The sequence below is a fragment of the Ranitomeya imitator genome, chromosome 5 (assembly GCF_032444005.1).
Source record: "Ranitomeya imitator isolate aRanImi1 chromosome 5, aRanImi1.pri, whole genome shotgun sequence".
In the NCBI taxonomy this organism is placed as follows: Eukaryota; Metazoa; Chordata; class Amphibia; order Anura; family Dendrobatidae; genus Ranitomeya; species Ranitomeya imitator.
In genome coordinates this window covers 14,326,990-14,351,944 of record NC_091286.1, presented here as the reverse complement: position 1 = coordinate 14,351,944, position 24,955 = coordinate 14,326,990, and the positions used below count along the sequence as shown (strand labels likewise).

Here is a 24,955-nt window from a genome sequence, read left to right as displayed (position 1 = left end):
AGTTCCTAGAAGGAGTTGTCTTGGAGGGAATCTTGGAGTTGGTTAAGTATGGTGGAGATGTAACTCTGCTTGTTCCTCCTGAGGATGGTTTTGTATGGCCTTTGTATGGTGTCATAGGCATTCCTCAGACCCGGATGGTTGGGGTCTCTGGGTTTCTTGTTTGAGGCTCTTCTTAGGGTCTTCCATATGGCTTTACATTCTCTTTCAAACCAACCATTTATCTGTTTTTCTTTTGGCCTCTTGTAGTAGACTTTTGTTAGGTCATGCAATCTGGCCATAGTGTAGAATACTCTATATCATTGAGGTTTTTTGCAGCTAGACTCACTTTTTCTTGCTTAGACTTGTACTCGAAGTTGTGGAAGTGGAAGAGCATCTCCTGTATTTCGGGTCTGCTTGGAACCTCTTTGTATCGTATTGATGATGTCTTGGTCCTTGGACCATTTATAGAATGAAGGCAGGTTGAAGAAGCTGAGGCTTTTGTGTAATGGTATCTTTGTAGATTTCATGTACAGAAGAAGTTGGCTGTGATCTGACAGGTGCGTTTGTGGGGTGACTATGAAGGTGTCAGTATTTGCCAGGTCCCTATCGGTAATGGCATAATCTACTTACACTCCTTCCTATATGGGAGTTTAGTGTACACCTCCTTAGAGAGTCTCCCTTGGTGCGGCCACTAAGAATATGAAGTTCTAAACTTCTACATACCTTAAGTTACCTTAAGTTTGTTTATCTCATTTGTTGACTGTCTTCTCATAGCTGTTTCTTCCCTAGTGTAATTAGTTGTGGCCTTCAGTCTCTGCTCCAAATATATACATGTTTCCATCCATGGTCTGAAAGTCTTTTTCTCTTCCTTTTCATGCATTGAGGTCTCGAAAGGTGAAACTTTGCCCATGGCCTGATAGTGGGTGGATTCTCCTTGTAAGTTCTCATAGCTGTCTGAATTGAAGTAGGATGACTCCGGTGGTGGTTTGTAGGTAGCGCTGAAGTAGACATCAGACTGAGAGATGAAGATGGAGTTGCTGGTTCTAATCTCTCTAGACCAGTTTGAGGTACTGGTGGATACCAGATCAATATTCCTGTTGATCAGTGGCCCTGTTTGATGTTTTTATTTTTCAGAGCTGGGATAGAGATGTTCCTGTCCAATGGGCACCATGGATTCATTTTTAGCTTTGGTTCTTGTTTCTAAGAGGATCTGAAGGTCTATATTTTTCAGTCTTTTGTATAAGGTTGGGATCATTTGCTTTACATCCAAAGGCCAGGCCTTGGATCTATCCTCCTAGCTATATACCCATTTGTCCATGTATCTTTGTGCAAACTCTGTTACTCGTAGCTGAGCTATATTGTAGTGTAACATCATGACCATTCTTCCTTTCTTCGTCCTCGTGAACGGGGGAGGGGATCGGCAGTTTTTTCTGTTCACAACAAATGTGTCAAAGTTTTCATTAGTAATGACAAATGAACACCAGGCAGCAGCGTGTGTGACAGGGGAGGGGGATTAGAGGCCGTTATTAGATTCACAGCATCAACAAAGCTGTGAAAATTTTGTTGCGAATGGAAGGAGCGTTAAAAAGATTATTGTAAATGTCAGCGGGATTATCAAGGAATATATGAGGGGGGCACTCCACCAAATGAACCCTTTTCCTTTTTTCCTGCCCCCCCCCCCCCCCCGATGACTAACAGCCTTGTATCACTGTCACTAAACCCCCCCCCAAAGGGACAAGTTATAATTTTCTTTTTGGTGGAACCAATGTCACAGAGGTGTGCAGGAACGACCATGTCAGACTTTCATGGCTGAGACTGGGCTGTTTCCATCCAGGTGTTGGCTGAAGGAGGTGAAGCTGAAGCTAGTGAAACAGTAGCGAATGTCCGATTACTGTACAAATTAATAGGAGAATAGGAGTTTAGAAAATAACTTGTCTGAGTCACTCTCTGCACTTTCCAATAGTTCCAATTCCTAGACAAAGTAATTTTAGTCTTCTCGATGAAAGACTGATGCATGAATAGATCTGGTGCAGGAAAACAAGCTTGCATTTAAAGAGTTGGCTAGGTTGTGGAGACATGGGGGTCAGTGGGAGCTCTCGTTCGGTGGCCCAGCTGTCTTTAGAAAGACTTCATGGACCGGGGGTCATATCACTGAACTTCTTCTCTCTCTCCCCATGGGCAGAACACTACTCAGACAACACAGAGTGAGGGTAAAACAGTGTGGCAATAATTTATTGAACCACAAACACACAATAGCATGTAGACCAGTCCAAGAAAATATCTATCTGGTGCAAATTACAGTCTCACCCTTCAGCTGACTCGCTGGGATTAGAGCTGCTTCCACTGTCACATACCTCCACTTGTATCTCCCCACTTTTGGAAGGCCCCACAACAAGAAGGTAACGACAAGCTAAAGAAGCTAACCAAGAGCAGTGAGGTATGTGGCCAGGTGACCCGATTGTCCCAACCTGGATTCTTTAAGACGTTTCTGGGGTTTCAGTGATGGTCAATGAAGCAGTCCTGTGTTCTTCCAGCTGGGGCCATAGTCCCCTAAGCTGATCTGTAGAGTCACATGGCCCAGAAGAAAAAGTATCTTTATATAGTTCACAACTGGACTTCAACCAGCATCTAGAGGTCAGTGAAAGATGTGAATGAGGTCAACCTGCATTGTTTGATTATGTAATCTGTTTGCATAGTTTTTCCTCCTTTGTTTGGGAATTTCAACAAACTGTCTGGCATGGACAATGTATGTAATCAACATATCAGAAAACATCATTGTTCAGTGGCCATGCATTACCGTTCTGTAAAGATAACAGAAAATAAACTGTAGGAGATAATAATAGAGATAAATATTCTTCCTACAAGAAGAGTCATTACTTCAGACAACAGTTTATTATTCTGGGCCTACACAATTTACGTCTGGCATAATAAAGAAGAAACGATGTGTCGTCACATAGGTGTTTTGGAATTTCCCCTAAATAGCATGAATACAATTTCCCTGATTGGACAGGATGCTTTACTTATCAAAAAAGGGTACTTGGTTAGAAGCACTCTCCATAAAGACACAAAGTTCAGAGATCCAAGGAACCAGCTTGAAAAATCCACTATATGCTAAATAAACAGTGTCCAAATCCCATGTGAAGATATCAAAAAGTGATTCATTCTGCCAAGAACATCAGTGACAACGTTTGGACCTGTGATAGGTTTTTATCAAGTAAACATTCTCTTATCTCCATTCTGGAAGAAATGCTGAAAGACAACAGTAGCAACTCAAGCAGATTTTGTTTACTGTGTGGCAATGAGCTTGACTGTTATAGACTCTTTTTAATAAGTAACAAAGGTAGATGGTTGGTTTACAGCATAGGCCAACTATGGTGACACTTTGCTTAGATTTGAAAACAGCCTGCTGTCAAACACTTCCTTCGCAAACTTATGATCTATTTGTGTCCTTCACGATGAGGCACATTTTTCCTACAAAATGTATTTAGCCCACACAGGGGAGTGACTACTGCTTTAAAGTGATTTAAAGTAAAGTGGAACGAAATCACTCTCCAAGTATGGAGTGGCCTGAGAAAATGGGCACAGACAATTGAAAAAAGGAAGTTGAGTCTAAAAGGACCCCATGTAGTGAGAAGCAGGGCCATGATGGCCCTCAGGAGGTGGAACAGAAGGCACCATTTATGGGTTGCAGGTCAGACAAGAAGCGGATTAGAGCAAGGATGGCAGAGTTGGATGAGGCCTCTCAATGCGTTGTAAGAAACATGAATATACCAGAGCAGGCTAGCTCATCTACGGGAGAAACTGGAGCTTTTCATGGTAGCCTAAGCAAGGCAACTCCACCAGTCAGACGGGGTCCAAAAGTAGGATGCGGCCTACATCTCTGGGTTTTCTGAGAACTGAGGAAAGAAGAGCCAGGATCTGGCAGCTCGTCAGTGACCTGAGGGGTCTAGGCTGTACGGCAGTGACGAGACGGCGGGACAGTTCTTGGCTAGAAGCATACTGTAGGGTCCATTAGCCCAGTGTTACAGGGAGCTGGCTTCCCAGGGGGAGAGGTCACTTATTATGACCCATGACTGGGGCAGAGGTTCATCTCAGAGTTTTTGACCCATCATAATATCCTCTTTGACAGGAGGGTGGTAGAGATTGAACATGTGCCCTGAAGGTTGCATGACCTTAAGGCTGGCACAAGGGTCATCTTCCTAAAGATGGATGGCTGCCATTGTATGCAGTCTGCATGATTCTTGAGGGCAGAGGCTTTTTGGAGAGACGAGGGAGCTTGGGAAAGGATCATGAAAGCGGAGATACCGCTCCGTACTGGAGATACCACCTCAAGAGCACCAGAAGAACACTAGAGGTCCCCTCCCTCAACACAAAAGCTGACTGTAGTTCAAATTATGTATGCAGCCGTGGCCATTTATACATGGCAGGGGCCGGGTTACCTGCTGACCATGTGTCAGAGCTCTTGGGAGCAGATGGAGGTCTTCCTGGAGTCCCCCTTGGGAGGAGAAAGAGATAACACACAGGGTGAACTGGGGCATATAAGTAATGGAAGAAGTGCTGAATGGAGTTGTAAGGTGAGCGGGCTATGTTGTGCTGGTTGCACCTGTGTTATGAAGGCCCAAGTCTCCATTGAGTCCAGGACTCACGTGTCCAGAACTCCTCTACGGTGATGGTCGTGGATGGCCAAAGTTGTTTCCCCTTTCCCAGTTTTTTGTTGCACTTGTTGTTCATTCCCCTGCTGGATTGCAGAGACACTGCCGCCGCTGGTGGGTCATACATTCTCAGCCCAGGACTGAATCATATTACACCTATTACATAGTGGAATAGGATCTTGGAGATGGGACTACACCTTTAAGGGACTGTGTGACTCTCTCCTGAACAGGAGTCAAAAGATCATCTCATGGACTGATGGGGGACCAATGGACAGTCTTTACAACAAGAACTAATGATGGGGGAAGGGGGAATAGACAGCCCAATATTCCAGCAAGGTTGAAATTATCCAAAAGAGATTTGACTCTTGTTTCTGCAGTCCTAACCAAGAGGACCAGCTGATATGGAACAGAGATGATCATTAGTTTACGTGATATGCAAGAGAACTTATATGGTTTAATAAGTTTTGCGTGGCATGCATTGTTGTCTTATATGTGTTCAAATGGTCAAGGATGAACAATATTAAAGAGGGGAGGAATGTAAGGAAGTAGACTGTTGGTGCAGCATTTCCTTCCCTGAAGACACCAATTGCGTTATTGCAGTGTTACTGTATATGTCCCCCATCCTGGTTTATATGATTCTTATCCTGGTATATATGTCCCACTTGTTGGTATATATATCTCCCATCATGATATATACTTCCCTCATCCTGGTATATATGGCTCCCATCCTGGTATAATTTTCCCCATCCTGGGCCCATCCTGGCATATATGTCCCCCCTCTTGGTATAGATATCCCCCATCCTGGGCCCTTTTCTGGAATAAATGTTACAAATCCTGCCTCTACATAAAAGACAAACATTCTACTCATCTTCCTCCAGTCGGTCGACGTGCGGTGTCCTCTTCGGTCATGGTCACACCCTTTTCGACCGTGATTGTTATGCCCCTACCCATTGGTACTAATAACATGTCACCTTTAGGTGGGTAATATTTGATATCCACAACAGGGATTCAGCAGCTCTCTCCTCCTCTCTTACAGAAGAAAGTCTCAGCATGATACCATCAATCAGAAGATGAATTATTTTTATTATATTTATTTTGGGTCTAATGATTATTTTCACTAAAAACGTAACTATTAATAGTCAAAAAGCAGTTCTGTCCTAAGAAAGGAATCTAATAATCAGATTTACAGAAACAAAGTACAAATATAACACTAATATATAGTTATTGGCCAGTATTAGAAATGTAAATTAACATGAATAAATGAGCATGGAATGTTATCCATTTATTTGTGCACTTTTGCCACCAATGAGTTTATTATTAGATAAATTGTCACATTGGATCCACAACATTTTCTATTTTCCTTCCGCGCTGAGGTCGGGGGAGGGGTGTTAGTCCTGGAAAGAGAGTTTGACCTTCAGTATGAAATTTCATCTTGGCGCTCCATCCCAGAACTGCTGTAATATTCTGGCGCCGTAAGAGGTGTCAAACAAATTTAAAGAATCTATAAGTGGGGGCTAAATTGAGGTAATGACGGCAGGCATTGTTCATAGTATCTCTGTCTCATCAGTGTCATAGTGGCTTGTGAAAGTCTGAGATAAGAAGTCAAAGAGTTAAAGAAAGGTTTCCAAAAATGTAGAAAAAAAGTGATAAAGCGCACTCACCAGTGATGATTAGTCAGATTTATTCAGACTTAAACACTGTGCTGCAGGAAGGGTAGTGAAACACACACGGACGACGGCCGTTTCGTACTTAATGCACTTCAACTGGTCCTGACGAAACAGCCGTCGTCCGTGTGTGTTTCAACACCCTCCCTGCAGCACAGTGTTTATGTCTGAATAAATCTGACTAATCATCACCGGTGAGTGCGCTTTATCTCTTTTTTTCTACGTTTTTGGTATTCTACATGAACTGTCGCATAAGCAGCACCCCGGTGTGATTTTTTGTTATATAGGCTGAATACGGCAGTATGTTGCATCATAGGAGTGTTATAAGGGTCTAACTAATAGCAGTGGTGCGGATGTACTCTTTTCTTTTTAAACAAAGGTTTCTCTGACCCAGTTAGACACTGAAAAGAGCATGAAATATTCCCTCCCTAAAAAGGCATCATCAAACCCAAACTAAAATAATATTAACTATTCTCTTTATTATTAATATTGCATTAATTAAATATCATTAAAGGATGAACACATTATCATAACTCTTTTTTGGAAAAAATATTAATAGGTTTCATTGTAATTCCACCCCTGGCCACTAAGTGCGCTGTTCTGAAGAAAACAAAAATGAGAAAACAATTCTGATTACAAGAGTTGCCACTTTAAGAAAACTTTTTTTTTATACTCCACTTTTACTTTTCCGCTCTTCATGGTCCTCATTTCCTGAGTGGGGAGCGATTGTAAAGACAGGAATGACACGGACAATGCATGACATATTGTAATCCCTCATTTTCCCTGCGGTGGTGATGCAGAGGAATGGACCCCAGATTGTACCGCTACAGATTACTGCTCTTCTTTGAGGGTTCAAGCATGGAGACACTTGGCCAGAAGATATTATATTATAGGTGAGTACCCATATGTGCACATCAGTAAATTATCTCCACCTAGTGCTAGTAGGAGACACTTCTAGATATTTCGCTACTGGAAAAGGTTCTGTACTCTCAGCAAATTTTGCAAAATGTAGCAAATCTCATTCACGTACGCTGTTATTTTCCTTCACGTCTTATACTTTTTAAGTAGATTCAAGTTGTTCGGTTGTTATCCCTCTAAAAGCATGACTGCAATTATCCAGAAGAAACCTGGAGCGTCAAGGCTTCGCCGCCATCGATCATCAGCCTTACATGACCCAGCGATCTGCATTCTGCAGCAGAAGCGTGAAGAAGATGTCTTACCTCTACATGTCTTGTCGTAATTAGCAAAAGTAAGAGCCAGGGAGCCTCATGGGACGCGGAAATGTTCTCCCCGCTGCAAACCCCCAGGAATATTGAATATCAGACTTTCGGTGTGGCTGCTCATTAGCTTGGAGTTCAATTAGGTTAAAGGAAAATGCAACGTTGTTCCTACAGAAGAAAGAGCAAATTACGTAAACTCCGACTTCCAGGGATCAAGAGATCGTAACATCCCACATGAAGGACTTAGAAGCAAGCCGCAAATAATGTACTCTGAAGTAATAGATACAGCAAAGTCGTAGAGGTGAATCTAGGTTGTCCTACACCTGGAGCAACTATTCGCGTGGTGCCTCTCATAGAACTTAAGCATGTACTGTAAGTAGGCGTCATGTCACCACTCATATGCGAGTTGCAAACTTAGTGACGTGCTGACGATCTGCTCTTCCCGATTCTTTCGATGTTATATGAAAACTTTCAGCACCTGATTCATTAATGGAGGCGAGAAGAGAAGCTAGTTCAGCACGTGACCATAAGTATAAAAATCGTATACTATTTGTTAAGTGACGACCGCTAGAACCAGCAAGCAGAGCAAACCTGAGGTTGAGTATATTACATGCTGTTAGGATTTGTTTACAATGCTTAATTTTATTAAATAGGACTGTGCTGTACATAATAAGTGAGGACACTATATACTAAGGGACTCTGCTATATACAAAAAGTAAGTACGCTATATACTATAGGACTGTGCTATACATAAGTGAGTACACAATATACTAAGGGACTCTGCTATACATAAAAAGTAAGTACACTATATACTATAGGATTGTGCTATACATAATAAGTGAGTACACAATATAGTAAGGGACTCTGCTATACATAAAAAGTAAGTACACTATATACTATAGGACTGTGCTATACATAATAAATGAGTACACAATATACTAAGGGACTCTGCTATACATAAAAGTAAGTACACTATATACTATAAGACTGTGCTATACATAATACATGAGTACACAATATACTAAGGGACTCTGCTATACATAAAAAGTAAGTATACTATATACTATAGGACTGTGCTATACATAATAAGTGAGTACACTATATACTAAGGGACTGTGCTGTACATAATAAGTGAATGGGCTATATACTAAGAGACTGTGTGATGCATAATACGGCTACATCCCTGTATCTGTCAGCTGTGTTGATGTGCTGCACGTTTTTACAGATGCATTGAGCTTGTCCTATTCTGACCCTCAAAATCGGATGAGAACAGATCATTCTCTGACCCTCACAGATCTCATTCTCAGATCCGTGATTTTCATATATGTGTGAATGGACTTATAAAACTCTGAGTCTGTGTGCCACTCAATAAAAAAACCTGGAAGCACACGGACATTTCACACCAATGTAATGTAGAATGTGGAATAAGGGATGTTACAGAAAACATTATTATTATTATTATTTATTTATATAGCACCATTGATTCCATGGTGCTGTACATGGGAAGGGGTTACATACAAGTTACAAATATCACATACAGTAAACAAACTAACAATGACGGACTGATACAGAGGGGCGAGGACCCTGCCCTTGCGGGCTTACATTCTACAGGATTATGGGGAAGGAGACAGTAGGTTGAGGGTTGCAGGAGCTCCGGTGTTGGTGAGGCGGTAGCTCCGGTGTTGGTGAGGCGGTAGCTCCGGTGTTGGTGAGGCGGTAGCTTCAATAGTGATGAGGCGGCAGCGGGGTCAGTGCAGGCTGTAGGCTTTCCTGAAGAGATGAGTTTTCAGGTTCCGTCTGAAGGATCCGACTGTGGTTGATAGTCGGACGTGTTGGGGCAGAGAGTTCCAGAGGATGGGGGATATTCGGGAGAAGTCTTGGAGGCGACTGGATGAGGAGCGAATAAGTGTGGAGGAGAGAAGGAGGTCTTGGGAGGACCGGAGATCACGTGAGGGAAGATATCGAGAGATTAGTTCAGAGATATATGGAGGAGACAGGTTGTGGATGGCTTTGTAGGTCAGTATTAGCAATTTGAACTGGATACGCGTCACACAGAAGAGACACAGAATAATATCTACTTCACCGGAGGATACAGACAGAAAAGGGTCCCTGTGCAAGAACAATATATGGGCCCTTTGCAGCCCAAGAGCTCCTAAAATTGCAAAATTGCAAGGAAAAAATGGGCCCCTTTCGTCTTGGGCCCCTGTGCAGCCGCACACGTTGCACCAATGATACAGTATGTCTGCCCCTGATCTACATCCAGGCACTTACTTTTGATGTCTCGTCTGATTAAAGCCGCTTTCTCCTGTTTCTTCTCCATCTGGTCAGACCTTCATGTTGACATCTCCAGCCACGACTCGTCTCGATGATCTTCGCAGCCCTGAAAATAACAAGGTCACATACGTAAGGAGGTGGCCGGGACCCCCATGTGCTTCCTCTCACCTGAACACGGAGGACATGTGTCATGTGCGGCACCCTGACAGTTATTCATGTTCACTAGTGTTGAGCGATACCGTCCGATACTTGAAAGTATCGGTATCGGATAGTATCGGCCGATACCCGAAAAATATCGGATATCGCCGATACCGATATCCGATACCAATACAAGTCAATGGGACATCAAGTATCGGAATGTATCCTCATGGATCCCAGGGTCTGAAGGAGAGGAAACTCTCCTTCAGGCCCTGGGATCCATATTAAAGTGTAAAATAAAGAATTAAAATAAAAAATATTGTTATATTCACCTCTCCGGCGGCCCCTGGACATCAGCGGGAGGATCCGGCGTCCGGCACGGCTTCTTTCTTCAAAATGCGCGCCTTCAGGACCTGTGGAATGACGTCCCGGCTTCTGATTGGTCGCGTGCCGCCCATGTGACCGCCACGCGACCAATCAGAAGCCGCGACGTCATTCCTCAGCTAAAGTCCTAGAATGAGCGCCTTCTAGGACCTGAGGAATGACGTCGCGGCTTCTGATTGGTCGCGTGGCGGTCACATGGGCGGCACGCGACCAATCAGAAGCCGGGACGTCATTCCACAGGTCCTGAAGGCGCGCATTTTGAAGAAAGAAGCCGTGCCGGACGCCGGATCCTCCCGCTGATGTCCAGGGGCCGCCGGAGAGGTGAATATAACAATATTTTTTATTTTAATTCTTTATTTTACACTTCCGATACCGATACCCGATATCACAAAAATATCGGATCTCGGTATCGGAATTCCGATACCGCAAGTATCGGCCGATACCCGATACTTGCGGTATCGGAATGCTCAACACTAATGTTCACTAATGTAATGTGCCAAGCGTAAAGAGAGAGAAATGACAGAGATACTGGGGTCTGCCCGTATGGCGGAGGAAGGGAAAGTCCCGGAAACTTTGCCCTGTGTGAACTGTGCTGCTGATGTGAAGAATGCAGATAAGAAGATGTCTCTGTTTGACTCGTGCTGTCTAGAAAAGGTAAGCTGTGGGAAAATGACCTCGTCTCTGAAAAATATTTAGAATTGAGAGTCTCGTCTCTGAAGTGATTTGCGGAGCTCATGAATGCGGAGCCAACATGGCAGCAGCTGAGGAGAATCTGACAGAGCCTGTGAGTCTGCTGTGGTGCATGCTGCACATGCAGCACAAGGGACTTATTTTTTCATCTACAAGGTGCTGGGGTGCACGCTGACTGTTGCTTAGTGAACTCGCCCACGACTACCACCCCGTGCCACCTTGTTACATTTGGCGTAGTCGGCAGGATCGAATCCAGAAGCCCTGCAGCTACAGAATTGGTGGAGAATATTCCCAAGACTTGTGGACTGGTGAAGATGGTGGCTGATAGTGACTTTAAGATGGTGCTGAACGCTGACAAAGAGACAACTGTCAGTGGCACAAAGATAGATGGTGGTGCTGCCCTTCGTGGGCATTATGGAAGGAAATTGGCACCCAAAGGAAGGAGGAGGCCACATCCCACTGTGATTATTGCCCGCCCGAAATGGGTGCAGGTGAAGAATAAGCTTCAGCCTTTCCAGCAGAGCATGAGGAAACAGGTGGAGCAGCCAGAAGTATCTCCACCCATGAACGGGTGAAGCCCAGAAGAGCCACGCCATTTCCAAGCAAGTTACTAAGAACAGAGACAGCGCAGGCGCAGAGGAGCTGGTGCTTGAAGGAATGATAGAGAAGCCGGAAGTCATGGAAAGAGGGACTGTCACGGCCGTGATTCCAAGTTCACGTGGCCGCAGTGGAGGACCGTTGCAGCTGACCGGTGCTCCGGTGAGTGAGAGGCCTGCGCCCACCTCAGATCCCACACCGACTCCTGACCCGTCACCTTCCATGGCCCCTGCATCGTACCCGCGATGTCTACCTGGACCCGAGTTCCCACTGCAGAAGAAGCCCGATGGGTGGCAGGAGTAATTGAAGAGAAGAATCAGCAGGAGCGACAAATATTAATAGATTTATCTGTCTATTATCTATTCATCTTCTATCTATTATCTATTATCTATCTAACTAGTATCTATCTGTTATCTATCTATTAGCTATCTGTTATATATATTATCTATCGATCTATTATCTATATTATTTATCTATTATCTATCAATCTATCTATCATGTATCTCTCTATTATCTATCATCTATTATCTAATATCTATGTATCATCTATGTATCTATTATGTTATCTATCTATTATCTATCTATTATCTTTCTATCTATTATTTATCTTTCATCTATCTATCTATATATCTATCTAATATCTAATATCTATCTATCTATTATCTCTTTGTCTCTATCCTATGATCTCTTCTTCATTTCGGGATTTTCTGGCCTCGCAGTCTGTGAATGTGTAATGGATACTCTCACTTGTGTGTATTGTCTCGTCCTCGGTGCGGATACTTCGCCTTTCCTGAACAGATTACACAAGATTTGTAGAAATCTCTTTAATAAATAATCACAGAATCTCCGAACAGAAGGTTGAGAGAAGGGATTATAAAGATATCTGGAAACACCAGAATCCATTCATCACACTCTGCCGCATCTCCGAGATGAAAACAACTTTTATTTTCTTCTCGTTTTTTTCTGTATCATTCAAAAACCGCAATGTTCTGGCTGTGAATATTCCGCATTCTGCTCCGTTACATTCTTTCTTCGTTCTTACACTCCTTCCATTATTTGTCCGCTAATTGCATTTTGTATTTATTCTCTTATGTGCCCTCCGCTCTATGTCTGGCTCATCACATTGCGCATGTCACTTTTTTTGTGGGCTTCTGTTAACATTTTCGGACACTTGTTAAAATGGCGCATGCTCCAATGATGGAACACTCCTCGACATTCCATTTATACAGCACTCACTACTGCATCTTTGTTCCACTCAGGTCTTTCTTTTTCTTGGTCTAAATACCATTGGTTCCAGAAATTATTTTTTTATTATATCCCTGTAAATATAATATATATATATAATTTACCTCTCTCCGATATAAAATCATTATTTTTATGATTTGTTTGAAGATCATTTGATTCATTGATGTATTTGATTGTAATTACTTTATGTTCCCTGTATTGCTGTAATTCCAGTGATGAGATTTACATATGATGTTTTTTTCTTTATTGCATATAGATAACCTTGATAAAGGCAAAAACAGCCAAAACCTTGGATACTATTTCATTGGTCTGTTTAACCCCTTCATGACCCTGGGTATTTTAGTTTCTTCTTTTTCGTTTTTCGCTCCCCTCCTTCCCAGAGCCATAACTTTTTTATTTTTCTGTCAATATGGCCATGGGAGGGCTTAGTTTTTGCAGGACAAGTTGTACGTTTGAATAACAAATTAGATTATTGCATGTCATGTACTACAAAACAGGAAACAAATTCCAAGTGCAAGTGAAATTGCAAAAACAGTGCAATCCCACACTTGTTTTTTGTTTGGCTTTCTTGCTAGATTCACTAAATGCTAAAACTGACCGGCTATTGTGATTCTCCAGGTCATTACGAGTTCATAGACACCAAACATTTTTAGGTTCTTTTGTATCTAAGCGGTAAAAAATATTCCAAACTTTGCTAAAAAAAAATTGAGCAATTTTCCGATACCTGTAGTGTCTACAATTTTCGTGACCTCGGGTCGGGTGAGGGCTTATTTTTTGCGTGCCGAGCTGATGTTTTTAATGATACCATTTTGGTGCAGATATGTTCTTTTGATCGCCCGTTATTGCATTTTAATCCAATGTCGCGGCGACCCGAAAAACATAATTCTGGCATTTTGAATTTTTTTTCTCACTATGCCATTTAGCGGTCAGGTTAATCCATTTTTTACTGATAGATCGGGCGATTCTGAACGCGGCGATACCAAATATGTGTAGGTTTGATTTTTTTTATTGTTTTATTTTGAATGGGGCGAAAGGGGGGTGATTTAAACTTTTCTATATTTTTTTCATGTTTTTTAAAACATTTTTTTTTTACTTTTGCCATGCTTCAATAGCCTCCATGGGAGGCTAGAAGCTGGCACAACTGGATCGGCTCAGCTTCATAGGAGCAATGCATAGATCGCTCCTATGTAGCTGAATTACAGGCTTGCTATGAGCACCGACCACAGGGTGGCGCTCACAGCAAGCAGGCATCAACAACCATAGAGGTCTTCAATAGACCTATGGTTGTCATGCCGATGCATCGCTGACCCCCGATCACGTGATGGGGTCAGCGATGCGCTCATTTCCGGCACGATGGCCACAAGCCGTAGTTAAATGCTGCTGTCAGCATTTGACAGTGGCATTTAACTAGTTAATAGCGGTAGGTGAATTGCGATTCCATCCGGCGCTATTGCGGGCACATGTCAGCTGTTCAAAACAGCTGACATGTCCGGGCTTTGATGCGGGCTCACCGCTGGAGCCCGCACCAAAGCAGGGGATCTGACCTCGGACGTACTATCTTGTCCGATGTTAGAAAGGGGATAATAAATTCATTTGAAAATAATTTTTTCTCTCTTGTACATTTATAAATATGAATACATGAATGAATAAAGCCACAAAGCTGCCATGTACACAGCTATCTCTGCAAAAATCAACTGTCCAGTAACTATGTGAAGAGCAAGACTCAGGGCGTTTTGGTTATTTTTGTGGTAGCTGCATTCTAAAAGGATCTAATGAGACCGTCCCTTTAGGATCTTGGATTTAATAATACTATTTATCAAACTAAAAGTAGCAAAGTGTGAAGTGCAAAGTATAACATGTGAAGTGTAACATGTAAAGCGTAAATTGTAAAGTGCAAAGTGTAAAGTGTGAAGTGCAAAGTGTGAATTGTAAAGTGCAACTTGCAAAGTGTAACATGTAAAGCGTGAATTGTAAAGCGCAAAGTGAATTGCAAAACTTGAATTGTAAAGTGTAGCATGTAAAGTGTGAATTGTAAAGTATAGTGTGTAATGTTTAAATTGTGAATTGTAAAGTGTAACATGTAAAGCGTGAATTTCAAAGTGTGAATTGTAAAGTGTGAAATACAAAGTATGAATTGTAAAGTGCAATGTGTAAAATGTGAATTGTAAAGTGTAACATGTAAAGCGTGAATTTCAAAGTATGAATTGTAAAGTGTGAAAAACAAAGTATGAATTGTAAACTGCAATGTGTAAAATGTGAATTGTAAAGTGTAACAGGTAAAGTGTAACATGCAAAGCGCAATGTGGAGTGTGAAAGCGTGAATTGTAAAGTGCAAAATTGTTAAGTGTATTGTTTTAATCGTAAAGTATAACGTGTGAATTAAAAAGTCTAACACACAAAGTGCAACATTTAAAGTGTGACGTGTAAAGTGTGAACAGAAAAGAGTAGCATGTAAAATATAAAATGTGAAGTGTGAATTGTAAACTGCTAATTGTAAAGTGTAAAATGCCAACTGTAAATTGTGAATTGAAAAGTGTAACATGTAAATTCTGAATTGTAAAGTGTAACATGGAACAATTGAATCGTAGAGTGAAAAGTGTGAATTGAAAGTGTAACAAGTGTAAAGTGTAATGTGTGAAGTGTGAATTGTAAAGTGCAGACTGCGATGTTTAAAGTGCAGTGTTAGAGTGTACATGATACTGGAGTTATATGTTTCTGTCTCTTGTGCAGTAATGAGCTGGACAGACATCGTATGAGGAATATTTTTACACTAATTTGAGGGTTGTTGACAAAGTGCAAAGTGTGAATTGTAAAAGTGTGAAATACAAAGTGTGAATTGTAAACTGCAACGTGTAAATTGTAAAGTGTTACACGTAATGTAAAGCGCAATGTGGAACATGAAAGAGTGAATTGTAAAGTTCAAAATATGAATTGTAAAGTTTAACGTGCAATGTTTGAATCGTAAAGTGTGAATTGTAAAGTGCGAAATACAAAGTGTGAATTGTAAACTGCAACGTGTAAATTGTGAATTGAAAAGTGTAACATGTAAAGTGCAAAATTAAAAACGTGAATTGTAAAGTGCAATGTGTGAATTGTAAAGTGTAAACTGAAAAGTGTAGCATATAAAATGTAACATGTAAAATGTGAATTGTAAAGTGCAAATTGTAAAGTGTGAATTGTAAACTGCTAATTGTAAAGTGTAAACTGGAAAGTGACAACTGTAAAGTGTGAATTGTAAAGTGTAACGTGGAACATTTGAATCGTAAAGTGTGAATTGAAAAGTGTAACATGTAAAGTGTAATATGTGGTGCATGAATTGTAAAGTGTGAAATGTAAAGTTTGAATTGCGAAGTATAAAGTGCAGTGTTAGAGTGTACATGATACTGTAGTTTGCAGTCCTGAGTTGGACAGACATCATATGAGGATTATTTTTACACTAATTTGTGGGTTGTTGATATTTTGAAGGACCTCGATGAGGTCTGAATGTTTCCATATCCTAACTATGTTACGTCTTGCGGAATGGTCATGGAACAAAATTTGCCACTTCTGGGTTTCGTCACCTGAGTTTTTCTCCATAGATAAATTCTCCAATTTATTGCTTCCTGTCTATAATCTCCACATCATTCCCTGATTCTGAATGTATACAAAAAATATATCTGGCTTTCTAAAATAATGATTTCACTTAAATATTTTTAATAAAACAAAACAATCAATGAATTAATAAAAGAGAAAACAAAAAAATGAATTATTTAGTGGAGGAATTCATAAAAATTGAAATGTATAAAAAGGAATGAGTGACTGAAGTCATCGAAAGTGTCGATAAATATAAGAAAACCAATGACTGAATGATAACATTCAGGAAAAAAAGTGATGATGGCGAAAACCAATAAGTGAATTAAGAAATGAAAAAAAATGACACATGACTGATGTAACAAATGAATATAAGAACGAAAATAGAACAAATGGATGAAATATGTCTAAAATGAATGATGGAATGCATGAAACATTAATAAATGAATTAAATATGTGATTTTAGATTAAATGATGGAATGTATAAAAATATGAATGAATGAAGCTATAAATAAGTGAAATAAAGAACTAACAACTAAATGAATTTTGGAATGTATAAAAATGAATGGAAGAGAAAACTAATGAATGAATTGTTAATTAAACAGCAAACTAACGAGAAGTAGGATAAATGAATGAATGATTATTATTAGATGCAAAGAACAAATAAATGTGAATGAATGAATGAATGCATAGAAATGAACGAGTAAGTCAAATAAATGAATTCATGGATGAATAAAAAATGACACATGAATAATTGACAGAATTAATTAATTTAATAACACCTTATCCAGCACGTCCGCTCATCACTAAAAATGATTGAATTGGTGATTAGCAGAATGATGGAATGCATACAAAATAATAAATTAATTAATACATATGTAATTATTGGTTAAATGTAGAATGTCTTAAAACATGAATGAATGAATGAATGAATGAATCTATAAACAAATGAAATAAAGAACCAACAAATAATTGAATAATGGTATGTATGAAAATAAATGGAGGAGAGAACTAATGAATGAGAGTACTAATGAATTAATTACTAATTGAACAACAAATGAAAAATAGTAAAATGAATGAATCACTAGTAGATGTAAAGAAAAAATGAGTGAGTGGATAGGTGAATGATTAAAAAATGAACAAGTGAGTGAAGGAATGAATTAAATAATGTAATTAATGTCAGAAACAACAGAAGAATGAATGAATGAATGAATGAAACGAACAAGAAAAATGTGAATGAATAATAAAATAAATGCATTACTTGAAAAACATCTAAGAAAAGAAACGATACATTTACAAATTAATTAGATAAATTATAGAAATAAAAGAAGCAACAAGAAGTAAAAGAAGAGAGGGTGCCAATCTATGAATGAAAGGAATGAAAAAATTATGAATTAATGAATGAATGAGACTCAATGAATACATGAATGAATAAACCAAACAAATATAACGATGGAGTAAATGAATTATTGAATGAAAACAAATCTAAGAAATGAACCTATGAAATTATGAATCAGTTAGATAATTAAGACAAATAAATGAAGTATGAAAAAATAAAAGTATAGAGAGAGCAATTTATGGTTAAAATGAATGGATGAATTAATGAATTAAATACACAATGAAGAATTAATAAATCAATGGAAAAATAAAGAGGAATTAACTAAGGAATGAAACAGTTTGCTGGCAATGTAAATCTTTGTGGAATATTGGGTTGTCTGCAAGGAAACAATTCCTGAATTGTACGGACACTGTAGGATATGACACTTGTAGATACTTAACTACTGTTATCCTCAGAAATGTGAATGATGAATATTTTTTTGACTTTGCACAATATAATGAATGCTTTTGTCATTCTCTTTGTTGTTTTTTATTCAAGGATGATCCCTGCATCAAACAAAGCCTTTGTGGTGAACAACCTGGTGTCGGGGACGGCATACGACCTGTGCGTCTTGGCTATTTGGGATGACACGGCAACAACTCTAACAGCCACCAACATCGTGGGATGCTCTCAGTTCTTCACCCAAGAGGACTATCAGCAGTGCCAGTCCATGCACAGCCAGTTCTTAGGGGGAACAATGATTCTAGTTATTGGCGGCATCATAGTTGCTACATTGCTGGTCTTCATTGTTATCTTAATGGTAAGATATAAAATTTGCAACAATTCCCAGGGCAAGATGGCCAATGTCACCGATGTCTATTCCCAAACTAATGGCGGAAATTCAGTGCAGAATGGCTTGCCACCACAAGTCAACCCAAAAGTGGTGGTGAGGAATGAACTAATGGAATTCAGATGTGGCTCAGTGCACAGTAGTGTCTCGTCCTCTTCTAGTTCGGTGAATAGTCCGGAGGGTGATGACTATAGTCTACAGAGTAACCAAAGCACTCTGTCCAATAAATGGAGATCAGTCTCCAGGTCTAAGCATAACATTGATAGACTTATGGGAGCGTTTGCCTCCCTGGAGCTGAGGTGTCAAAAAAAGGAGGATACTATAGACTCCAGGACTTCTACCACAGCCCACCAGTCAGACAAAGAGCCTTTGTTGGGCAACCAAGAGTCCAAAATGCGTAGCCTCCTTATGTTACCTCTGGAGGGAAAAGCAAAACGTAGTCATTCTTTTGACATGGGGGACTTTGCCACAACTCAGTGTTGTAGTTACCCAAGAAAGATGACAAATATTTGGACTAGGAGAAGCCTCTCAGTTAATGGGATGCTTTTACAATATGAAGATAGCGAATTTACAGGGAACACAACTAGAAGCACGTACGACAGCTCAGAATGGGTAATGGAAAGCACAGTGTAAATACGGTTCTTCTCCTTTATTGGCAGGCTTGCTGTTTCCTACGGCAAGTATAGCACACAAGAAAATACCCTATGAATTGAGTAGGTCTCTGACATCAGAGATGGGCAACACCAAAAGCCTCAGCAAGCGTTGCCAAGTCGAGACAGTTGTGTTAAGCCCCGGCAGTTGTGGACTGTTCCGAAGAAGCACGTGTTATAATCTAAGTGCTCCTTACCATAGAAACCCAAGAAAAAGACGTCTGAAGAAGGAATTATCATTCCTGTCTTTAAGTTCAAACCTATGATGAAGATCCACAGAGGCATCAGTAATGTGACGATGACGCCACCAACCATCCAAAAAACCACCATTTTTGGTCACCTAAAATTTTTTTTCCCTTTAATTTCCTTTTTAACGTTTTATTTCATTTTCTTTATTTCCCTGTTTGTTTCTTTTGTTTTCTTATCCTGTTGTCGTCGTATTGTTTTCTAGTCATTCCGATCTGCTTAATAAAGGGAAAGCGTTAACCAAATATATATTTTCAGACAAATAAAACAAAAAAGTTATGTAGATCATTTACATATTTTTTTTCATACCAGCAGCGTTTCTGTTCGTTAGACATTTGAAGAAAAGGCAAAAAAAAAAATTAAAAAATTTTGGGATGTATTTAATTTTCAAAATTAAAAAAAAAAAAACAACTAAAAATTAGAATTGAATTTGTAAATGTATCGGGAAGAGGGGTTTATTATATTTTACAAGTGTGATCATTTTATGGGGTGGAGGGAAAGAGGATGTACAAACTTTCGAAACTTTGCTGTTGCCGATCTACCTATAATTATTATTAAAGCACCTAAAAGTACGGTCTTGGCTCGAGAGTCGGTAAAGGTATTTTTTTTTTAATTTAAAAATTTATTTTTCAAATTTTAGTTTTTTTTTGTTAAACAAAGCATATCGTTACTCTTTTCTGGCTCTGGAGATCCCGAAATATGGAAAAATGGCCGCTACTATACAAACACTGTAGCAACAGCTGAAAATCCAAAGCTTGTCCATCCATAAAACGATGAGTGAAGCCTTGTCATCCCCCTGAGGGTACTAGCTAACAAAATATATAGTGCTCAGAATTTAATAAGATATGACAAGATAAAAATTGTCATTCCAGATGTCAGCAACACAGTCAAGCGTATCGTCCGGGAGTAGCAGGATTTCATTGACGGCTTGCACTTCCTAGTTAAAAAATACCTGGAGAGCACCAACGTTTTACGAAGGACTAAAATGGATTTTTGAGTCGTCCACCACCATTCTCATTAATGACTTTCTTGTGACTGAAAGGGAGAGGAAAAAAAAAAAAGTACTGTCAGCCATCATGGACTTGGTTAGCTCTGTTTTTAATTTTGTTTCTACGATTTCTCCGGTCATTGGCATTTTTGTACAGAAAAAAAAAAAAAAAACAACCTAGCAAGGTGAATATAATGTATAATGTTTTTTTTATATCACAAAAGAAAAAAAAAAAGAAAAAAAACGAGAGCTATATTGTGAGCCGGCTGTGTACTTCTCTTGTATGGTCATGTTTCCTACTTGGAATTTTAGAATATGACATTCATGTGGAAAAAGAAACATTTTTTTGCTACGAATTGTACAGTAAAAAAAAAAATAATAATTCTGCAATGAAATCTGGGCTATTTTACTTACATAGAAATTTTATTATTTTTGGAATATTTGGAAAAATACAGGGAATAGAGTCACAAAGGACTATTCATGTATGGGATAGGAGCCCATAGAAATAGTCAGACCTGTCAACTTTGGTAGGATCGTTAATGACCACTACTCTTTGGGACATCTCAACCCTCAACTTGTGTTTGTGTCTCATACTCGCCCCATTCCTCACCATCCATAATGTATGATCGGATGGAGGTCCACCTAAAGATGCAGCATCCCGTCACCGGGCACGAGAATGGAGGTTTAGCGGCACTTTAGCCAAATCTTCTGGGAGTCCGGGGGAAATTTTCCATGTTTCCGGGAGCCTCCTTAAGACTTGGCAATTGTGCAAAAAGTTCTTGAGTGACTTAGATACAGTTCCAAGGAAACACAGTAAGAAATGTTGGCGTCTAAATATATTTCAATGCGGTAATAGGAAGAAATGAGCCGGCACTCACCGATCGTCCAGGACAGGTTACTTTATTAAAATGCGGTTAAAAATCTTCACAGCCGGGAGTGCTAAGTAAGGAGAGCGGCCAGCATGACGACGGCCGTTTCACGCCTGATATGCGAAACGGCCGTCGTCATGCTGGCCGCTCTCCTTACTTAGCACCCCCGGCCGTGAAGATTTTTAACCGCACTTTAATAAAGTAACCTGTCCTGGACGATCGGTGAGTGCCGGCTCATTTCTTCCTATTACCGCATTGACTGTCTACTGCTTCTGCCAAGGCACCCGTGATCAGAAGTCTGGGCTTCCACTGCAGGTGAGCGGTTCACACTAATATTAAGAGCGGTGGTGCCATCCATCTGTTTCTACATATCTTGCTAAATATATTTCAGATCACTCAGCACAGTGTGAATCATTCACCGTTGTGTCGGTAATTCATTCGCATAAGTCGTTTACATCTTACATGGTCCTCAGGGTGCAGTTTATTGGACAGTATGTAAAATAAATATTTAAAAGGATTGTTGTCGTATTCTAAAAAAAAGGCTGCTTTTTTATTAAAAAACAAAACAAACAAACATCGCCACACTGGTCTACAGGAAGTCTTTGGTATTGCAGCCGAGCCCCCTTTGAATTAAAATAGAGCTTAGCCACAAAGCTACACATAATCCCCGGACAGAGGTGACACAATTTTTGGGCTATGTATTTTTTTTGTTAATGTTTAGGGTTTTATTTGGAGTTTTTAAAATTATAATAAAGAACTATTTTTTTTTCCAATAGTTTTTCATTGAATTTTTGTAAGAAAACTCATCCAAAGTATTAGGGAAGAAGGGAAAAAGTTATGGAAGGAGGGAGGGAAGATACATTTTAAGGAGAATGGAATGAAGGAGAAGGATTAGACTCAAAGGAAAGGAAAAAAGGAACAAGGAGAACTAATAGATATCAAAATAAGTCGTTTAGAACTTTTGTCAATTTTTGCATCAAAATGAAATGTTTATCTTTAGTATTTAACAAGATGTAATGTGCCGTTCGCATTATGATGTGACTAGAGATGAGCGAAGCCGAAGTGAAAAGTTCGGGGTTCTTACCTGACAGTTAAGTGTTCGGTGCTAAAATCCAAACACGGATGTCTCTTGGCAGTCCGCTGCAATGCTCGGAGTTCCAGGAGAAGAGCGAGACACAGATTTTTCCAGCTCAAAAGTTCAATGAGCACCTGAGGGTTCTGGTTTAAGTTCAGGTGCAGTTTTGGTACCCAAACCGAACTTTGGTCTAAAGCTTGGGTCTGGTAGCAGAACCTGAACGTCCACAGGTCCGTTCATCCCTAGATATGATGAAACACAGGTGAAATAAGCAGAAGAAAGTTTTCATGAAAACCGGAGAGATATAATAAAGGGGGAAGGTTATTTGGAGGAACTTGGATTAGATAGGACCACATTGACCCAAGGTTCCCATCTCTCGTAATATCTTGGCAAATAGTTGTTTGTGGTATCGTGTCTTAAAGAATTATTTTTGATCTACAAAATTGGAATATAGAAGTTAGTGAATGCTGCTTTGAGCAGGGGGTTGGACCAGATGATCCAGGAGATCCCTTTAACTCGAACAATTCTATGATTCTAAAGCTGGAGTCACACATAACGATATCGTTAACGGTATCGTTGCACCGTCACGCTTTTGGTGACGTAGCAACGATCCCGCTAACGATCTCGTTATGTGTGACAGCGACCAATGATCAGGCCGCTGCTGGGAGATCGTTGGTCGCTGGGAATGATCAGGACCTTTTTTTTGGTCGCTGATCACCCGCTGTCATCGCTGGATCGGCGTGCGTGACGCCGATCCAGCGATGTGTTCACTTGTAACCAGGGTAAATATCGGGTTACTAAGGGCAGGGCCGCGCTTAGTAACCCGATATTTACCCTGGTTACCATTGTAAAAGTTAAAAAAAAGAAAACACTACATACTCACATTCTGATGTCTGTCACGTCCCCCGGCGTCCACAGGGTTAAAACTTTCGGCAGGAGCGCTGCTAATGTGTCAGCGCCGGCCGTAAAGCAGAGCACAGCGGTGACGTCACCGCTGTTACTGCCGGCGCTGACACAGTCAGTGCAGGGAAGCTCTCGGCAGCAGCGCGTGCATTAGCAGCGCTCGTGCCGAATGCAGTTTTAACCCTGTGGACGCCGGCGGGGGACGTGACAGACATCAGAATGTGAGTATGTAGTGTTTTTTTTTTTACTTTTACAATGGTAACCAGGGTAAATATCGGGTTACTAAGCGTGGCCCTGCACTTAGTAACCCGATGTTTACCCTGGTTACCCGGGGACTTCGGCATCGTTGGTCACTGGAGAGACCTGTCTGTGTGACAGCTCTCCAGCGACCAAACAACGACTTACCAACGATCACGGACAGGTCGTATCGCTGGTCGTGATCGTTGGTAAGTCGTTTAGTGTGACTTAAGCATAAGTTAGTGAACCATTTCATCAGATTACCATCTTCACACTGCAGATAGAAGACTCCGCTAATCCAAAAACAATACTTCTGTAGAAGAGAAAAGCCAAATCTTTGAGGTGAATCAAATGTATTTGAAATGTATAAGAAAAAAAAAATAGATTCTAAAAAATGCCTGCCAACAAAATGCCAACTGGCTGCCATTGTGCTAGAATTATAAGGGCTTAGAGGTGATATAGAAAAGGAATACTCACCAGCCATCACCTGTCTTCGTTGGTCCTGTTACTGGTGCTGTCTTCACTAGCATCTTTAGCATCTCCAGTGTAGCAGGAGCCCAGGAAGCCATGACAATGCCGGCACCAGAAGACAACGAGGATGGTTCAATGAAGACCACACCGGTGACTGGAGCAAAGGAAAAGACAAGAAAAAAGTGAGGACCACCCTTGTATATTGGGCTCCGAGGTTTGCAAAAATCTCGCCGTATAATCGTATACAATGCATTGAAAAATTATTCATTCTCCGTGAACTTTTCCACATTTTTTTCACGATACACTTACAAACATAAATGGATTTTTTTGATGACACAGGGATTTCTAATTGTCTTAAAAATATAAATCTGAAAATTATGAGGTGCAATTATATTCCGCCCCTGAGGCAATACTTTGCAGGATCACCTATCACTGCAGTTACATAGAAGACCGATGGGATTTAGGTCTGGACTGTGACCGGTTCATTCACACGCATGAACATGCTCTGAACTAGACTATCCATTGTAGATCTGGCAGGATGTTTAGGGTCGTTGTCCTGATGGAAGACGAACCCCAGTCTCAAGACTTTTACAGCCTCTAACAGGTTTTCCTCCAGGAATGCCCTGGATTTAGCTCCATCTATCTTCCCATCAGCTCTGACAAATTTCCCTGCCTCTGCTGAAGAAAAGCCTCCCCACAGCATGATGCAGCCACCACCATGTGTGACAGTGGAGATTTTGTTTTCAGGATGAAGTTCAGTGTTAGTTTTCTGCCCCACATATCGTTTTGCATTTAGGACCAAAAGTTCTCCTTTGGTCTCAACTGACCACAGGACCTTCTTCCACATGTTCTCTGTGCTCCCTACATGTTTTTTTGCAAACTGCAAACAGGACTTTTTATGGCTTTTAAAAATGTATTTCTTTCTGCCGCTCTTC

The 24,955-nt window shown here is 40.4% G+C and overlaps 1 protein-coding gene across 2 annotated transcripts in view; it reads left to right on the top strand.

Moving 5' to 3' along the window:
• LRFN2 (leucine rich repeat and fibronectin type III domain containing 2) overlaps positions 1-20,830 on the top strand; it is a 603,579-nt gene extending 582,749 nt beyond the window's left edge. Inside the window, exons 4-5 of one of the 2 annotated variants that reach the window (XM_069768326.1) lie at positions 18,290-18,551; positions 20,350-20,830. In XM_069768326.1, the coding sequence (XP_069624427.1) occupies positions 18,290-18,551; positions 20,350-20,418 (331 nt within the window). In that variant the 3' untranslated portion in view covers positions 20,419-20,830. Of the gene's footprint in view, positions 1-18,289; positions 19,321-20,349 lie in introns of those variants that run through there. The other variant, XM_069768325.1, reaches the window with a different exon arrangement.
• The last annotated feature ends 4,125 nt before the right edge of the window (positions 20,831-24,955 follow it).